The sequence below is a fragment of the Macrobrachium nipponense genome, chromosome 32, assembly GCF_015104395.2.
Source record: "Macrobrachium nipponense isolate FS-2020 chromosome 32, ASM1510439v2, whole genome shotgun sequence".
Lineage (NCBI taxonomy): Eukaryota > Metazoa > Arthropoda > Malacostraca > Decapoda > Palaemonidae > Macrobrachium > Macrobrachium nipponense.
The window spans coordinates 11,681,736-11,701,601 of NC_061094.1; the positions used below are offsets into that span (position 1 = coordinate 11,681,736).

The following is a 19,866-nucleotide window of genomic DNA, read 5'->3' on the forward strand; positions in this document are numbered from 1 at the left end:
GCTAGTTGCAGTTTAATAGATTATAAGGTAAATCATGGTGAAGCATGTGAAACACAACAGAAGTTGCTGGTGATAAATACCAAGTAGAAACCCAAGAAGAGACTGAAGAGAACAAGAATCTTAAATGCAAACAGTGTGAGAAATATGAGCTACATATGCAAAAGACATCAGTTAGGAATAAATGAGTTCAGGGATGAACGTGATATAGGAATAAAGAGGTACGAGTGTTACGAGATTCAGTTAACTGAAAGTCCAGGGCTTTCAAGCAATGAAAGACAAGATGCACAAGATGCCCAGGAACGATATTTTTGAAGTAAATTGTATTTTTTCTAACTATACAAACCTGAGGTCCTTTACATAGCGACCGGTCCAGCTGCGCTGTAAGTACTTACAGCGCAGCTGGACTGGTCGTAAGCTTTCTAACAAGGTAGTTCAATAGTAAGCACAGGAACAGAGTGAGGGTGGCATGAGGTGGGACTATGTGTAAAGGACCTCAGGTTTGTATAGATTGAGGAAATACAATTTACTTCCCAAAATTGTGATTTGTTCCGACACGTAATACAAACCCTCAGTCATTGACATATGGAAAGAGTTACGTCACTTCTTGGTTGGGTGGAATCTTGAGTCTTGTGGACAGACTGGTGTTCGTCCGACCTTGGTTCTCTCCCTGGTCATACGAGCGGAGGGTGGGATCCTAGCCTCTGTCCAACTGATCGGAGTGTGCACTGCAGGATCAGTAGTCAGACCTCTGGACCAAATTCATAAGAGGGAGGCAAGCATGCCTCTTATGAATAGCAAGCAAGAAATAGTTCCTATGCAAGAGCAAACATAAAGTCTTGGGTTTGTCTCTCGCTGGCATCCACTTTCCCCCTTGTTAGGAAAGTGGTGGATAAGCGCTTCCATCCCTAGTGAAAGGGATGATATGGAGCTCGGTTACATAGCTTACCTGCATCGATCATCCTGTCCAGCGTGGTGACGACCGCCGCCCTCTGCCCGCAGGGAGAGGGAAGAAAAGAGGAGGAAGAGAAGCCAGTCACACACTCATTCACTCTTCCATTCATGCAGTCTCACAAGAATGAGATGCTATCTTGTCCAGTCAGGGAGCTGGGTAAGCTACACATCTAGTTGAGCAGCCACCACGGGCCCCAAGGAAAAGGTGTCCAAGGACCTGTGGGCGATATTCCGAAGGTAGAAGGAGGTGAAGGTGGTTTGGTTGGCCCAAACCCCTGCCTTCAGTACCTGTACCATGGACAAGTTCTTGCGGAATGCAAGGGTTGGACCAATACCTCTGACATTGTGGGCTCTCGGACGAAGGGTACTGGTGTCGGCACTCCCATCTGAAGTATACGCCTTCCGGATTACCTCGCGAAGCCAGAAAGAAATAGTGTTCTTGGACACTTCTTTCTTGGTAACCCTGGTGCTAACGAATGGGTGTCTACACTCAGGCCTGAGGTGACGAGTTCTCTTCAGATAGCGCCGTAGCGCCCTCACAGGACAAAGCAGCATTTCATCCGCATCATCGTTGGTGAAGTCTTTCAGGGAGGGGATCGTGAAGGACTCGAATCTGTCGTCAGGGACCGAAGGGTTCTGAGTCTTCGTTACGAAGTCCGGGACGAAATCGAGCGTCACCGATCCCCATCCCCTAGAGTGCTTAACATCGCAACAAAGACCGTGAAGTTCTCCCAATCTCTTCACCAATGCCAGGGCCAGCAAGAAGACAGTCTTGAGGGTCAGATCCCTGTCCACGACTCACGGAACGGCTTGAAGGGTCTGCGAGTCAAACTCCTAAGTACGAGAGTCACATCCCACCCAGGGGGGCCTGAGTTCCCTGGGTGGGCAAGACCTCTCGAAGCTCTTCATTAGAAGCAAAATTTCCATTGAAATGGAAAGATCGACTCGTTGCAGTTTAAGGACTAGGCCCAGGGCAGCTCTGTAGCCTTTAACTGTGGAGACGGAGAGGAGCTTCTCTCAGCGAAGGACGACGAGGAAATCCACTACCTGCTGAAGAGTGGCTCTGAGTGGAGAGAGACCCCGTCCACGACACCAACCACAGAAGATGGACCACTTCCCCTGGTACACTGCTGCAGAGGACTGTCTGAGGTAACCTGCCATCTCTGTTGCTGCTCAGCGAGAAAAGCCTCTCACTCGCAAGAGATGGTGGATAACTGCCAGCCGTGAAGACACAGGGACCAAACTGCTTGGTGGTACCATTCCACGTGTGGTTGGCACAGGAGGTTGTGCCAGGGGGGAATCTCTCGCGGTGCCTCGGAGAGATGGATGGATGGATGGATGTATGAGTTTTAGGGCAAAAGCCCAGGCACTGGGGCCAAAGAAGCCATTCAGCGCCGTAATGGAAAGTAAATAAATTATATTATAAATAAGTTAATGAGTGTATGGAGAAAATGGTTCATAGATAAATTACCGTATGACAAATGAATGAATTAATGAAGAAAATGCTAAATAAATAAATATATATATCTATGATGAGATAGATAAAAAATAATTAAATGTTATTAAAAATGTTTATAGACTTCAAAAAGGAGATGAGAGCAGAAATATCTGCTTCATCTTCCAAAATATCACATAGGGATTTACCCCTAAAATATCTATCTCTCTCTGGTTAAAATATCTGGGGCAAGCAACCAGAATGTGCTCTACTGTTAGCATCTCGCCACCGCAAGCACACACTGGGGGGCTGCCCCCTTCTAATATAATCTGATGGGTCAAATAAGTGTGCCCAATCCTTAGTTTGCTTAAAACTATTTCTGTTCGTCTATCAGACTGAAAAGATGAAGGCCACAGCAATATATTATTTCTAAAATTTCTATACTTTCTATTATTGGCAAGATGAGGAAAAGTCCATCTTTCTTGCCATTTGCTTAAAATATAAGACCTAAAATGACCTTTTAGATCTGTATGAGGCACTTTACTAAAGACTGTTTCTGATGAGACACTAGCAGCTTTCGCTTCCCTATCTGCCATCTGGTTTCTGCAAATCCCCACATGTGAAGGGACCCCACAGAAAGACAGATTTACGCAAATAATACAAATGGAGGAGAGATTCCTGAACTTTTTGAACTAATGGATGGAAGCTATTGAATTTTTTTAATAGCTTCTAAAGTGCTTTTGGATCCAGGTAAATGACAAAATTAGGGTCACTACTTTGAAAAACTATATCCAGGGCATAGACTATGGCTGTTAATTCTGCTGTGAATATGGATGCAAAGTCAGGTAGTTTAGCTGCATATGCTGTATCACCAAGGATAACTGCACAGCCAACACCACTATCTGATTTTGATCCATCTGTATATATTTTTGTCACATTAGTATGGACAGTTTTGTGCTCCAAGAATTTTCCCCTAATCTCTTCCTCAGGACAGTGTTTGGGGGATATTTTTTCAAAGGCAAATGACCTATTACCAAGCAAATGTACTACAGTTCAGCAGTTAAATGTCTAGTCAAGAGTTAAACTAATTGTTCAAAGCCAGCTTCCTTTTCCTCTAGTAGAAATAGTATGGCTTATATAAAACTAAGGTTTGCACTGAAGCATGAAATTTAAAAAAAATTTTGTTTAACTTCTTTCTGATACTTACTGTTTGATCCTCTTAGCTTGTGCATCCCGCATAGAAGTAACTTTTGTTGCAAGATTTAAATTCTCAATTTCTTTTACAATAAACTCAGCATCTAAACTAGTCTTGCGAAGTCCACTTCGGAGTCTGGAAGCTATAGTGGCATCTTCTGATTCTACTACACACCCAATAAGATGGCTCCAAAGAGAAGCCTGTAAATTCTCTTTTTCAATACTAGCAAAGAATTTCTGGGTCATCACCTGTAAAGAAAAAAAATAATGTATATTATGAATGGATATACTATACAATTGGCCTTCAAAATCTTTGAAATTATTATGAAACAGACTACAGAACCAGTCACATTGCCTCTCTCATGTGGTCCATCTGCAGAACTGGGTGTTAAACTGAGAATGAGAACAAAACATATTAAAGTAAAAGTAAAAAGGTATGACAGCTAAGTGAGAAGAGACCAAAGAGAATTGATGAAAAGTGCATTGAAAAAAAAAACAAAGGTGTTCATAAGGAACACCAAAGAATCAATACCATCTACACTTTACAAGAACACATGTTAAAACCACTGCTCTCTTACAGGTTTTAGCACAAAGTTTGATCTTATATATAATATTATATATCTATATATATATATATATATATATATATATATATATATATATATATAGATATATACTAATATATAATGATATATATATATATAGATATATATATATATATATATATATATATATATATATATATATATATATATATATATATATATATATATATAACACACACACACATATGCATAGTCTGTATGTATGTATGTATGTATGTATGTATGTATGTATGTATATATATATATATATATATATATATATATATATATATATATATATATATATATATCTATATATATATATGTATATATATATATATATATGTATATATATATATATATATGTGTATATAATATATATATATATATATATATATATATATATTATATATATATATATATACACACAGGCGGCCCCTCGGCTTAGCGGCAGGGTTCCGTTCCTGGCCACCGACGCCAAGCGATTTTTCGACGCTGAGCGATTTTAAGCCTACGGCCGCCGCACACCTTTCGAAACTCTAGACCAGTCAAGGCGCCGTAATCCCAGAACGGCGCAATAAGTAAAATTATATTTGATGCAGTATAGTACTATAGAATTACTGTACAGAACATGTGGGTGTTCTAGAGTATGTAAAGATATAATAAAGTTTATATACGTGTACAGGTAGCGGTAGTCTTCAGGTTACGATCATTAGTCATACGATAGTCCGATTTTATGAGAGATCAAATTACAATGGCCTAACTTTATCAATCTAGTTACAAAAGTTCAATAACAGCAAAAGAGAATGATAAAAAGTATGGTTTTAACGTTATACTCGTTTGCGTGAATGTGTACAGTCATGAACAACCTCCGAACGAGAAACGCTTTTTTTTTTTTTTTTCTAAGTACAACCGAACTGGATAACATCTGTTTGGCTTGTATTTCGATCAACGTACTACAGTGCAACATTGCCGTATTTGTTATAAATGGCTTATGTTATGAATAGAATAGAAACTCAGATATCTTAATGTAATAACTTTTATTCGCTATAGATCAGAGATCAATATAGATTAAAGATCAATCGGGAAATATACCGTTAAATTAAACCTAGTTATAACTGAAGCTGAGAAAACTGTTCAAGCTGCTAATGACTATTATCGTACATCGGCACAAGGATAAAACTGCAGTAAACGTCTGCCATCACACACAACTGTAGATAAAATTGGGATAAAATCAAATTTTCAATATCAAAACTACTGTGCTTGAAAGAACAAATTTTATTTTACTGTTGGTTTCACGCCGATATAAGATAAATAATGTAAAGTTCGTATTACGATGATATAAAGGATTATTGCTCCGAACGGAATCACATAATTTTTTTACGCAATAACATGCCGCCCACGTAATCTGTTAACGAAAAAAATAGTAGTTCACATTCACAACGAGACTATTCAATAAATATTTCCACCTAAAAAACACGCTGTATAAGAAAAAAAATAACTGTCTCATATAAGTCAAGTAATAGATATTCGTTTATGCTAACTAGAAGCAAGAGCTCAGAATTGCGTTATTGGTGAAACAAACTCGTATTCATCAGCTTGATTTCAAACCACACATTGGCCGCTCCGCGGAATACGGGCTTAAGTTTGCCGTAGTATTTTAAAATACAATAATATGAGAATAAATACAATATTCTTGGATATAGTGAAATAATGCATAACTTTTTAAAGGATTTATGGAAAAGATGCATAATTAATAAAATAACACAATGCATTTTTCGGAACTGGCGGACAAGAACGAACATGAAAAACCATCCCCTGACAACGTGGAGCGTAGTTACAAAGGCTGCCTTAATTTGTATCTTATTTCTGGTACAAAATGAAAATACCTTAACGTAATATATTTTCATACACATTTTAAACATAAAAGCATAAACATTTGAAAAATCGACACATCGATCGCTAAAATTTGCACTCTTTTTAACTCTATATTTTCGGAAGAGCGGCAGAGGACGGCGGCATACAAGAACGAACTTGAAAAAAAAACATCGTAAGTCGATAACTTGAAGGGGTTCAAAAAAGCTGCCTTTTTATCATATTTCTGCACAGAAATAAAAATACCCTATTCGTAATACATTTTCATACACATTTTAAACATAAAAGCATAAACATTTATAATTTGACACATCGTATCGCTAATTTACACTTTTTTTAAATCGATATTTTCGGAAGAGCGGCAAGCGCGGCTACAAGAAAGAACATGAAAAAATATCGTATTTGATAACGTGAAGGGCAGTTTTCAAAAGCTGCCTTTGTATCATATTTCTGTACAGAAATAAAAATAAAATGCCTTTCACATAATACATTTTCTACACATTTTAAACAAAAGCATGACACTTATGAATCGACACATCCATAGCTAAATTTGCACTTATGTAACTCGATATTTCGGCATAGAACAGCGTCAGAGGCATATATTTTACCCTAAACCTACCTACGTAATAAAACTCTCCATAAAATTTGGTTAATATAATTACATAACCTTTTATGGTCTGAACGCCATTTCTACAAATGTATGAACTCGTTAGACAACGGCGCTAGCGGGCGCTGTTAACTGAAATTTGTGCCGTAAAGATACCTTTAAAATGCCCTATTTTTTTAATGAATATTTTTGACGACCGCCGTAAAACCGATTCGCCGTTGAGTGATTGCGCCGTTAAACCGCGGGCCGTCCGCCGGTATATATTATATATATATACAGGCAGTCCCCGGGTTTACGACGGGGGTTCCGTTCTTGAGACGCGTCGTAAGCCGGAACGACGCTTGGAAATATGTCTTAAACTAATAAAAAGTTATAAAAAAAACCTTACTTGTAATCCTTTGGTTACACATGTTGTTTCCTGTAGTTTTATGTACAACCTGGAGTTATTTTCATAAAAGAATGCTGTTCTTGAAGGTAAAAACTATTGTAATCCTCTGGTGACACTACATTCTTGAAGTTTTATGTACAACCTGGAGTGATTTTGCAAAATCTTGAGGGCTACAACGAACAGCTTGATTACTATTTACGTATCATATAGACTAATTAAAGTAAATGTATCTTTAAATAGGCTTATATATTAGTATCAACAAAACATTTCCTGCCATGAGTCAGAGGCCGTTTAATGAAACGAACACTTCTCTGTCCTATCTGTTCAGAAAATAAACGTTACGCGTCAATCCCCGAGACCATTGTTGCCAAAGCGTCTCTCTCTCTCTCTCTCTCTCTCTCTCTCTCTCCTCTGATCAAATTACATTGGAAAACTTGACATACGATTGCCCTAATATACGAATGTTTTGAGATACAACAGAAATTTGCGAAAATACAAGCTTTGATATACAACGAAATATTTGAGATACGATTTTGCGATGAGTGTTAGTTGTATAGGCGACCGATAAATGGCGTTCAGTCTGTTTGTTTGTTGGTGCTGCATGTTACATAACAGTCGTTGTTTTAGTTCGTTGTATTTGCGCCTATTTTTCGTGTATTTTGTCTATTATTATTAACCATGGGGTCTCAAGCTAAAGACAAAGCAGGTGATAAGAAAAAACCCAAGAAAATGATTTCGATGGAAGCAAAACATGAAATTATGGCAGCAAAGCATGAACGTGGCGTTCGTATCGTCGATTTGGAAAACGAGTATGGTTGAAATCCTTCTACAATATCCACGATCATCAAGCAGAAGGAAGCTATAAAAACCCCGAGACCATTGTTGCCAAAGCGCTCTCTCTCTCTCTCTCATCTCTCTCTCTCTCTCTCTCTCTCTCTCTCTCTCTCTCTCTCTCTCTCTCTGATCAAATTACGTACTGGATAATGTCTCTCTTTGGATACTTCGATTTTGCCAATATTGAGGGCTACAAGAACAGTTGATTACTATTTACGTATCATATTAGACTAATTAAAGTAAACGTATCTTTAAATAGGCTTATTATTATTAGTATCAACAAAAACATTTACTGGCATGAGTCAGAGGCCGTTTAACGAAACGAACACTTCTCTGTCCTTAACTCGGAGCGTCGGAAGACGCCTCTCTCTCTCTCTCTCTCATCTCTCTCTCTCTCTCTCTCTCTCTCTCTCTCTCTCTCTGACAAATTACTGGATAATGTCTCTCTTTGGATACTTGGAATTTGCGTTGTAATCTAACCAGAAACTTCGTTTTGTTATTATTACTGGAAACAAGCAATGATTTTTTCATTATTTGCGCTTTTGGACTGTTATATGTAACTAGTATGTATTCATTCGCTCGGAAACTAGTTCCGCATATGAGGCGTCACTAAAAAACATAGAAAAATACAACATAAAAAGTGTCGAAAATCATCATAATCTCAAAATTTTTGTTGTAATCTAACCAGAAACTTATTTTTATTAATATACTGTGCTAAACTATAAAGGATTTTTATCATAGTATGCGTAAAGCGTCGTTAAACTCAGAGCGTCGGAAGCGTCAGCGTCGTAACCTCGGAACAAGCGTCGTAACCCAGGACGGATTTTTTCCATTGAATATTTAAGAAAAAGCGTCGTAACCTCGGAACGTCGTAAGCCGGAACCGTCGTAACCCGGGGACCGCCTGTATATATATATATATATATATATATATATATATATATATTATATATATATATATAGGCAGTCCCCGGGTTACGACAGGGGTTCCGTTCTTAAGACGGCGCTATAACCCGAAAACGTAAAATCGTAACGTAAGCCAGAACGACGTTCTTGAAAAAACATGTCCCACAGGGAAAATTTCACTAATTTGCAATTTTTCTTAGGGCCGTATCTCTAAAATTATCACTAATTTACTTTTTTCATGTGCAACACTGTGTATTCACAATTACTGTATATTTTCATTAAAATATACAAGAAAGAGAGAGAGAGAGAGAGAGAGAGAGAGAGAGAGAGAGAGAGAGAGAGAGATTACATAAAACCATTAAATTCGTTGACCATTGTATGGCATTGTTAAGCTCCGAAGTGTCACTGGAGTTATGAGGTAGGGAAATTGATACAGAAAAAGACAAAGGGAAGAATTTTCTTTTGAAATTAGTTATCGTATTATTACTACTTCTATTATTATTATTATTATTATCATTTTAAAATATAACACACATGCATCTACCATAAAAATTCTCTCATCTCAGTAAGAAAGAGGAATTATCCTTACAAGTGAAATGGAAAGGTCATTTTCATCTCTTTAAAATGACGACCATTAAGAATTTTGTAATTAAAGTTCTATTATTATTATCATTATTATTATTATTATTAAATAACTGAAATTATCAATAAACATTTTACATACTAGTACCATAAAAATTCTTTCATCTCGGTAAAGAGAGAGAGAGAGAGAGAGAGAGAGAGAGAGAGAGAGAGAGAGAGAGAGAGAGAGAGAGAGAGAGAGAGTTAACCTTAATTAAGTGACATGGATAGATTAGTACGTATTGCATTTCTTTAAAATACTATCACATATGAATTTTGTGATTACAGTTATTATTATTATTATTATTATTATTATTATTATTATTTGAAAGTATTAAAAACAAATAGTACAAGTACATAAAAAATCTCGAGTCTCAGTAAATGAGAGAGAGAGAGAGAGAGAGAGAGAGAGAGAGAGAGAGAGAGAGAGAGAGAGGGGGGGGGGGAAATTTCATGAACACGTGATTGCAACACTGCAGCTCTTCCCCCTCCTGGCTGTCACAGAACTTGATATATCTGACAGTTTTAGTAGCTGGATCTCAAGAAAAGGTTACTGGAAGAAGACTGGGATTTCCTTCATTCTTCCATCATTTTTTAAATATAAGCTAAAATCTTACTAATTGACTATGGTATTTTCTTTAATGAATTGATATTATTGCTGTATAAATTAATATTAATATTTGAAAATAGTAAATAATTTATTTATCATAAAAAAAAACATACATCTTTGTAGTAGAGAGAGAGAGAGAGAGAGAGAGAGAGAGAGAGAGAGAGAGAGAGAGAGAGAATTATTATTTTTATTATGTGATATCATTTCAACTTATTAAATTTACTAATACAGTATTAATCAAAATTAACATTTGAAAATTAGTAAATCATTTTTGTATTATAAAAATGTATTTAGTCATGAAAATAAACATCAAAATACACTAATTAGTGATTATTTTCGTCGGAAAATACAAAGAGAGAGAGAGAGAGAGAGAGAGAGAAACTATGGTTTTTATATCTTAGTCTAAGTAGAGTATAAATGGATTCTTTAAGTGAAATAATGTTTCAATGATCTTTTGCTGTTTTGTATTAAAGGATATGTATACTGTTTGAGAATGCGTTCCTTATCCTTGACTATGGTTACCATACAGTTTAATAGCGTAAATTAATTTATGCGCCCTCCGCTCAGAAACTAGTTCTGCATATGAGGTATCGTTAAAAGGCATAAAAAACCGTCGTAACCTTGGAATTTGTGTTGTAATCTAACCAGAAACTTAGTTTTGTTAATTATGTATACTGGAAACAAGCAATGATTTTTTCATTATTTGCGCTTTTGAACTGTTATAAACTGCACATCCCAAGCTAGTGTATTCATTCGCTCGGAAACTAGTTCCGCATATGAGGCGTCACTAAAAAAATAAAAAAAATATGACATAAAAAGTCGAAAATCATAACCTCAAAATTTTTGTTGTAATCTAACCACAAACTTATTTTTATTAATATACTGTGCTAAACTATAAAGGATTCTTATCATAGTATGCATTTTTTAAAAACGTCGTTAACTCGGAGCGTCGGAAGCGTCAGCGTCGTAACCTTGGAACAAGCGTCGTAACCCAGGGCGGATTTTTCAATGAATATTTAAGAAAAAGTGTCGTAACCTCGGAATGTCGTAAGCCGGACACGTCGTAACCCGGGGACCACCTGTGTATATGTGTGTATATATATATATATATATATATATATATACTGTATGTATGTGTATATGTATATGTATATATATATATATATATATATATATATATATATATATATATATACTGTATGTATGTGTATATGTATATGTATGTATATGTATATGTATAGTATATATATATATATATATATATATATATATATATATATATATATATATATATATATATATATATATATATATAAACAGTGGTACCTCAAGATACAAAATTAATCCGTTCCGAGGCAGCCTTCGTATCATGAGTTTTTCGTAACTTGAACCGCATTTTACATGTAAAATGGCTAATCCGTTCCAAGCCCTCCAAAAACACCCCAATAAATTTCACAATAAAGCTAAATTGTCCTATAAACAATGAAATACTACAACAATTTGGACCATTCAATACCTATCTTAATACATACTGCTAATATGTAACACATAGTACCTGTAAATAAAGTGTATTAGTGTACATGGTATACAAGAAATACTGTATGTACATACATACGTATGTAGTAAAATGTGGAAGCTTACCTTTCGAGTGAGGCTATCTCCGAAAGTGGCGACAGAGGAGGAGTATCACTTGGTTCTTCCTTTTTGCTTACTCCTACTAAAGGCCTCTTTAAAAAAATAACTATCCAAGGAAGATTGCTTCTGTCTGCTTTTGACAATGTTCCTGAAATGACTCAGGCAAACATCATCGAACTGTGCAAGCATACAACCTGTGTAAGCCTTTTCGGGGTGTCTCTTTTCTACGAATGATTGCACCTTGTGAAAAGCAGCTAGAGCATCCTTAATTTCTGTCGTTGTCATAGAGTCGTAGTCCTCCTCCTAGCCGCTGCTAGAGAACTCTTCTTGAACGACGTTATGTTGCATGGCCTCCAACTCCTTCAGGTCATCCGTCATAAGCTCCTCTTGGTGCTCCTCGAGAAGGTCATTGATGTCGTCCTCGTCGACGACCAGCCCCATGGACTTGCCGAGTGCAACGATCTCGTCAAGATCTGGTTGCAAAAGTTTCAGGATCAACTGTTCCTGAATCTGCAGCACCAGCTTCGCCCACGTTGAATCCCTCAAAGTCTCGGGGAGATACGGCATCAGGCCAGAGTTTCCACCACGAGGAATTCAAGGTTCGCCTCGAAACCTCCAGCCAAGCTTGGTCGATGAGTCGGATGCATATCACAACATCGAAATGCTCCTTCTAAAATTCACGCAAGGTGAGGTTTGTGGTATCGGTGATGTCGAAACATCTCTTGAAAAGATGTTTCGTATACAACTTCTTGGTCTATGGGCCGTAAGAGAGGGGTGGTGTTAGGCGGAAGATAAAGAACCTTGATAAACGAAAACTCCGCTAGGATATCTTCCTCGAGGCCAGGAGGGTGAGCAGGGGCATTGTCCAACACCAGCAGACATTTCAGAGGGAGATGCTTCTCTTCCAAGAATTTCTTCACTGTCAAGCCAAAACACAGATTTACCCACTCGGTGAACAAAAGTCTCGTTACCCAGGCTTTCGCATTAGCCCTCCACATCACTGGAAGCTTCTCCTTAAGCACTTTGTGGGCCTTGAAGGCTCGAGGAGTCTCAGAATGATAGATAAGTAGGGGCTTCACTTTGCAATCCCCACTGGCGTTCGAACAAAGTGCGAGCATAAGCCTGTCTTTCATAGGCTTATGCCCGGGTAGCTTTTTCTCTTCCTGCGTGATGTATGTCCGACGAGGCATTTTTTCCAAAAAAGGCCAGTCTCATCACAGTTGAAGACTTGCTGAGAACTGTAGCCTTCCATTGAGAGTCATACGTTCGAACGTTCTTAAGAATAAAGGCTGGGCCGCTTTCGTGTCCGAGCTGGCCGCCTCCCCATGCCGCAAACCATCAAATGGATGCCCAGTCCGTTTACGGAATTTTCGAACCATGAGAAAGCCTTGAAACTCTGGGGTTGGCGTCGATGTCCTTTCTCCTCCGTCGTCTTCGGCCTGGGCAATCAAATTGACGAAAATAGCGCTGGCCTTGTGGCAGATTGCCGTCTCCGTTATTGTATCACCAGCGATTTCTTTGTCTTTTATCCAGACAAGAAGCAGCCTTTCCATTTCATCGTACACGTGGCTCCTCTTGCTGGACAAAATAGTCACGCCCTTGGAGGTGTTAGCCTGCTTTGATGAAACCTCCTTTGCTTCTTAAGGATGGTGCCCATTGTAGACGGATTTGGCCGTATTCCTTGGCAATCACACTCAATTGCATACCATCTTCATACTTTTTAATTATCTCCATCTTCGTCTCTAAAGAAAGAAAGCAAATCCTCTTTCTTTGTGAATTTCAATTTCAACTTTCTTGGGACCCATGACTACATATATACTGTACGTAATTATGTTATGTAGTAGGCAGTCCCGGGGTTACGACGGGGGTTCCGTTCTTGAGACGCGTTGTAAGCTGGAACATCGTCAAAAATCTTATGAAAACCTTACTTATAATGCTTTAGGTGCATGCATGAAAACAAATGTAAACTGCATTCTTCTGCATTTTTCATAAAAAAAACCTTCAATATGATTATTTTGCATTTTTGGTATCATATTTCATCTGCCAGATGAGCGTTGTAGGTGTCGTAACCCTGGAACACGCGTCGTAACCATGGAAATAATGTCTGATGAATATAATTGAAAAGCGTCGTAACCTCGGAACGTCGTAAGCCGAGACCGTCGTAAACTGGGGACTGCCTATACGTATGTAGTAAAGTTCTCACACAACACGATAAAGCATACTACAATGAAATCACTAACGAATTTACATTAATAAACGAAATCGTATAGAACGAACGAATACTGCGTGCGTACGATACCGATGATGCTGCGAAGTGGCCGAAAGAGCACGCCGCTACGTAGATGCATCATGGGATCATGGGAGAGATGCTGACCAATAGGTTAGGCTAACTTACCCCAATCTTCAGATTGGCGATTAGCCCATTTCCTTGTTACATTGGCTTAGAGGTTAGGTTAGGCTACATACCCCTATCTTCGGATTGGCGATTAGCCTACACCTTTGGACTTTCTTATATTATCAAGTAATTTTTGTTCCCTGTGTTAGCCTAGCTTTAAGATATCATTTATATATGTATTTTGTTATGGTTTTTTATAGATAATCCTAATATATCAGTTTATTACTATGTCGTTTCGACCATTGTTGTTCCGATGGGCCTTCCCCACCACGTGTTTATCGCCTGGCTGGGAGGGTCGCTGGTCGATCACGGCGAGCCACCTGGTCACGGGGTCCACTCCCCGTCCCCTTCATCCCCCCCTCCACATGTTGCCACCCACGCCATCGGGTGATGACTCGCTGCTCATAGCTAGCGTCCGAGTCTGCATGAGAGGGGGTGACTCATAAGAATAGCGGGGAGGCTCCCCCTACTGGTGCTCTCTCACATTCCCGTGTCTTGGGGGCTTGGGACCTTCTCCCCCTCCCTCCTCCGACCTTAATTGGCCGCTGAGGTTAGAAGGTTCCCCTACCCCACTATTACCTCCCTACCCTACCCCCCCGTTTCAGTCCGGCGGTAATACTCCGTACCCACCGGACAACCAAGGGGGAGGGATTCACTGGGAGCCTATCCACATAGGATAGTTCACACGGACACCCACTGATATGATGTTTTTTCTGTTACATATTTTAAGGACTTATTTATTTTTACGGTTACTCCGGGGGTTATAGTTCTGTCTCATGTTCCATCCTTGGCTCTCACCCAGGGAGCTGAATCCCTCTCGCTCGGTAATCACAACTCCGGGCCCGACGGAGTTTAATTTTACCCATATAACTAAGTGAGCTTACACGGAGTCAGAGGCTATTCCCCCTGTATCCATTTTCTACGTTATTTTTAAGTGCATGCCCCCTTTATTTTAAGTCCTTATCACCATGGAGGGTAACTCCTTTGAGGATGAAGCAGCAACTAAGCTATTAAAAAGAACACTTTCACTGTCACAGTGGTGGTGTTGTCTTTTAACCCAAAACTTGTCAGATTGTAAAATATATATAATTATACTATTTTGCCAGTAAATTTTATATTCTTAAAATTTTATTCCCTGCACTATTCTTATATGGTAAATATCAAAGTACTCCAATAATTTTGGGGAACCCTGTGACAGCTTAATACATTAACTTGACGGGTTAGTTAAGCTACTTAATAATAATTTTCATAACTTTTAACAACCCTCTTATATTTCTAATCAACTCAAGGAATATCAACCCTTCACAAATTATACTTTTTTTTTAAGATAAATTATTCAACTCTTACCTGTTCCATTAAAATTTTCTGTGGTGAAACCCATTCATCCATGATTCTCATAACATTTTTTGAACATGTCAGTGCTTTCACAAAGAAATTCCAGCCTTCTTTCTCTTCCAAAATCTTTGAAGTTTTAGGCGAAAATTGCAGTAATATATAATAGAGAGTATATGAATCAGCAACATCAACTTTTGCATCATGAAGACAAGATTCAGCCTGAAGCAATATCTTTCCAGCCAGAGGCAGAAGACAACGAAGCACAGCCTGTAAAACAAATAAATACTTCAAAATTAAACTAGAAGGTACATATAGCTAAAAAATATAAGTCCCTCCAATTATCTATTTATAAAACTAAACTCTCATCTAAAATCTTATACTTTTGATTCCAATGAATGAAATGTTATAAGGCTTCCCTTGGATAAAGACATAATATTCAAAGAAGACAACAGAAGATTGAAAACAGGAAACATGGCTTTAGCAAATAACTCCCTAGTCTAGTATATGTAGACAGGATCAACAGGTGATAAAGAATACTTACAAAATAAAACATATATGTAGCCTACAAGCCTATGAAGAATCAGAAATAAAAAAAAAAAACATTAAAAGATCCAGAGCACTAAAAAGATAAAAACAAGAATAAAGTAACTTCTTGGCAAAAAAGAAATAAAAGCTCTTTTTACAAGAAAATGATATTGTTATTGTACAATAAAGTTTCATACATACTTACCTGGCAGATATATACTTAGCTATAGACTCCGTCGTCCCCGACAGAAATTCAAATTTCGCGGCACACACTACAGGTAGGTCAGGTGATCCCGCCGCCTGCCGCTGGGTGGCAGGAATAGGAACTATTACCGTTTTAAGCCAGATTTTTCTCTTCCACCTGTCTCCTGAGGGGAGGTGGGTGGCCATAGTTACGATCGTATTATCTGCCAGGTAAGTATTTATAAAACTTTATTGTACAATAACAATATCATTTTCATACATTCAACTTCCCTGCCAGATATATACTTAGCTGATTGGCACCTTTGGCGGAGGGCAAGAGACAGCTAATTACTGACCTAATAGGTAAACAACATATGTTGTAGGTAATACAAGTTAATAATAATCCCTACTTCCTACATGTTTAGTCTGAAGATTTCTTAGCTTTGCTGAGAAGTCTGCTTCGCCTCAAAGCTTCAGCGAGGGTGTGCCCTATGGCTTGAGAACTCTTGAAAAGGACTGTCAATGGGGTCTTATCCACTTACTCAACAGAACCTAATGGCAATTGTCACTGGAGTCTTATTCACTTACATGACAATATACCTATGCCTCTTGGCATATAAAGGAGTAAAATACTGATCCCGATCACCCGATCCTAACCGTGGATTAGTAAATATGATTGAAAGGCGTTATCCCCAAACACCTTTCAACAAACCTAAAAACTCACACCAATAATTTTAAAATCACAATATATAAATATAAGGACAAAATTAATATTAAGGATCAGTCTTCTCTCCTTTCCCCAGCACTGTATCCGCTGATACATAAGGTCCTAGAGAGAAGCATTTCTCATATGTCACTCTCAAAATCTTTCAAGTAATGTGAGGCGAACACTGAGTTACATCTCCAATACGTGGCCGCTAAGATGTCTTCATTGACATTTGTTCTTGTTGAACGACAAGATGATAGCGACTGCACGTACTTCGTGTGCTTTTACCCTTAAGGTCTTATATGCCTCACTATCACAGCTCATGTGGGCTTCCGTTATGATGTTCCTAACCAAAAAATGCTAAGGCATTCTTTGACATAGCTCTTCTAGGGTCTTTAACTACACACCATAAACTCTGATTGCAACCCTGCAACTGCTTCTTCTTCTGCAGGTAAAATTTCAAAGTTCTCACAGGACATAAAGTTCTTTCCATTTCATTCCCAACTAATTGAGAAAGGCCTTTTACTTCAAAAGTCCTAGGCCAAGGTCTCGAGGGGTTTTCATTTTTTGCTAGAAATAAAGGTTTAAAGGACAATACAGCCGAATCCTTCTTAAAACCCACACTCTAGAGTCAAGCGCTTGCAGCTCACTCAACTCTTTTCGCAGTGGCGCTGAGCTATTTAAGAAAATTGCATTTTCTAGTTAAGTCCCGGAAAGTAGCTTTATCGGGAGGTTCAAAATCTCTCCGACATAAGTATTTAAGAACCACATCCAGATTCCAACTAGGGGCGGAGAAGAAGTTCTTAATTTTTTTATGTTTCCAAATGATCTAATCAAATCATGCAGATCTTTGTTATTCTCTATGTTCAGGCGCCCCTATTCCTGAACACAGCTGATAACATGCTCTTATAACCTGAATGGTTTGACACTGCCAGATGAGATTCTTCTCGTAAAAACAAAAGAAAATCAGCAATTTCGGTCACAGAGGTATCGGAGGAGGACAGCTTCTTCGCCTTACACCATCTACGGAAAACTTCCCACTTCGATTGGTATATCCGCATGGTTGAGGACCTTCTTGCTCCAGCAATTGCTTTTGCCGCTTCGCGAGAAAAGCCTCTCGCTCTGACCAATCTTTCGATAGTCCGAAAGGCAAGTCAGAGCGAGAGCGTGGATATTTTTGTGATACCTCTCGAAGTGGGGTTGTCTGAGCAGATCTGTCCTTTCGGGAAGAGATCTGGGGAAGTCCACTATCCATTCCTGTACCTCTGTGAACCATTCTCTTTGCAGCCAATAAGATCGATCATGTCCATCCTCATTCCCTCCGAGACACGAACTTTCTCCTTACTTCCCCCAGCATCTTGAATGGGGAAACACTACGCGTCTATGCCCTCCCAATCCATGAGCATGGCATCTATGGATAGAGCTCTGGGATCGTCCCCCAGCGAGCAAAAGTTCTCCATCCTCCTGGATAGGAATGTTGCAAACAGGTCCACTTGCGGCTTCCCCCAAAGAGACCATAGTTGCTGGCAGACTTGTGAATGAAGGGTCCACTCTGTTGGAAGGACCTGGTTTTTCCTGCTCAGTCTGTTCTGCTCTTATATTCTTCCCTCCTTGAACGAACCTCGTCAGGAGTCGAATCCCTCTTTCTTCTGTCCATATCAACAGATCCCTTGCTAGTTGGTAAAGGGAGAAAGAGTGTGTCCCCCCTTGTTTTCTTATATAAGCCAGAGCCGTGGTGTTGTCCGAGTTGACTTGGACCACCACGCCTCTGACTTCGTTCTCGAAAAACTGCAGTGCTAAGTGCACTGCTAAGAGTTCCTTTGCATTTATGTGCCAGGCCTTCTGTTCTTCTGTCCAACTGCCTGACACTTCCTTCGTCCTAGTGTTGCTCCCCACCCCGTGTCCGAAGCGTCTGAGAATAACACTAGGTGAGGGTTCTGAAGGGCCAAGGACACTCCTTCGTTTCTTCTCAGTGGTCCTAACCACCATCGTAAGTGGTTTTTGATACTCTCTCCTATAGGAAAGGTATCCAAAAGATCTCCTTTTCTTCTGTTCCAACTCCTTCTGAGATGGAACTGCAAGGGTCTCAAATTCAGTCTCCCTAGAGAGATGAACTGCTCCAGCGAGAAAGAGTGCCCAGAAGACTGAGCCATTCCCTCGCTGAGCTTCGTTCTTTCTCTAGGAAGACCGAGATTTTCTCCAACCCTTTCGAGATTCTTTCCTGGGATGGATACGCTCTTAAAACCCGAGAATCCATCCGAATCCCCAGATAGACGATAGTCTGACTGGGGATTGTGTGAGACTTCTCGAGGTTTTACGAGCAATCCGAGAGATCTGGTCAATTGAAGAGCTATCTCCAAGTCCTCCAAGCACTTTTGTCTTGTCTGCGCTCTTATAAGCCAATCGTCTAGGTAAAGAGATATCCTCACCCCCTTCAGATGTAGCCATCTTGCTACGTTTCCTCATCAACGCTGTAAACACCTGAGGAGCCGTCGAGAGGCCGAAACACAAAGCTCTGAACTGATAAATCCTTCCCTGCACCATGAATCGAAGATATTTCTTCGACGAATGATGCAGGGGGACGTGAAAGTATACATCTTGCAGGTCGAGGGAGACCATCCAATCTCCTGGACGGAGAGCAGAGAGAACCGAGTTGGATGTCTCCATGGAGAACCTTGTCTTCTCCACAAAGCGATTCAATGCACTCAACGTCCCAGGTACAGGCCATCCACCCCCCCGAGGCTTTCGGCACCAAAAATAGGCGATTGTAAAAACCTCGGGAGTGCGGATCCTGTACTACCTCGATGGCCTCCTTCTCCAACATTTGCTGCACAGTCCAAGAAGGATCTCTCTCTTACAGGGTCCTTGTATCTCGCTGACAGCTCCCTCGGAGATCGTCGTCATGGAGGTCTGTTCTTGAAGGGGATGAGGTATCCTTTCCTCAGCACTTGCAGGGACCAAGAATCTGCTTTCATTGAAGCCCCATGCCTCCGAGAATCCCAGAAGTCTGGCCCCTACTGGTGATTGGAGGACTGGAATCTCATTTTGCGTTCTTCTTTGGAACTCTAATGGAAGATCTTCCT

At 39.4% G+C, this 19,866-nt stretch overlaps 1 protein-coding gene across 1 annotated transcript in view; it reads right to left on the bottom strand.

Moving 5' to 3' along the window:
- LOC135207214 (HEAT repeat-containing protein 1-like) overlaps positions 1 to 19,866 on the bottom strand; it is a 333,967-nt gene that overhangs the window by 257,870 nt on the left and 56,231 nt on the right. The window contains exons 6-7 of the mRNA XM_064238825.1: positions 15,382 to 15,636; positions 3,594 to 3,829 (exon numbers count right to left, since the gene is read on the bottom strand). Of these exons, the coding sequence (XP_064094895.1) occupies positions 3,594 to 3,829; positions 15,382 to 15,636 (491 nt within the window). The remainder of the gene's footprint in view (positions 1 to 3,593; positions 3,830 to 15,381; positions 15,637 to 19,866) is intronic.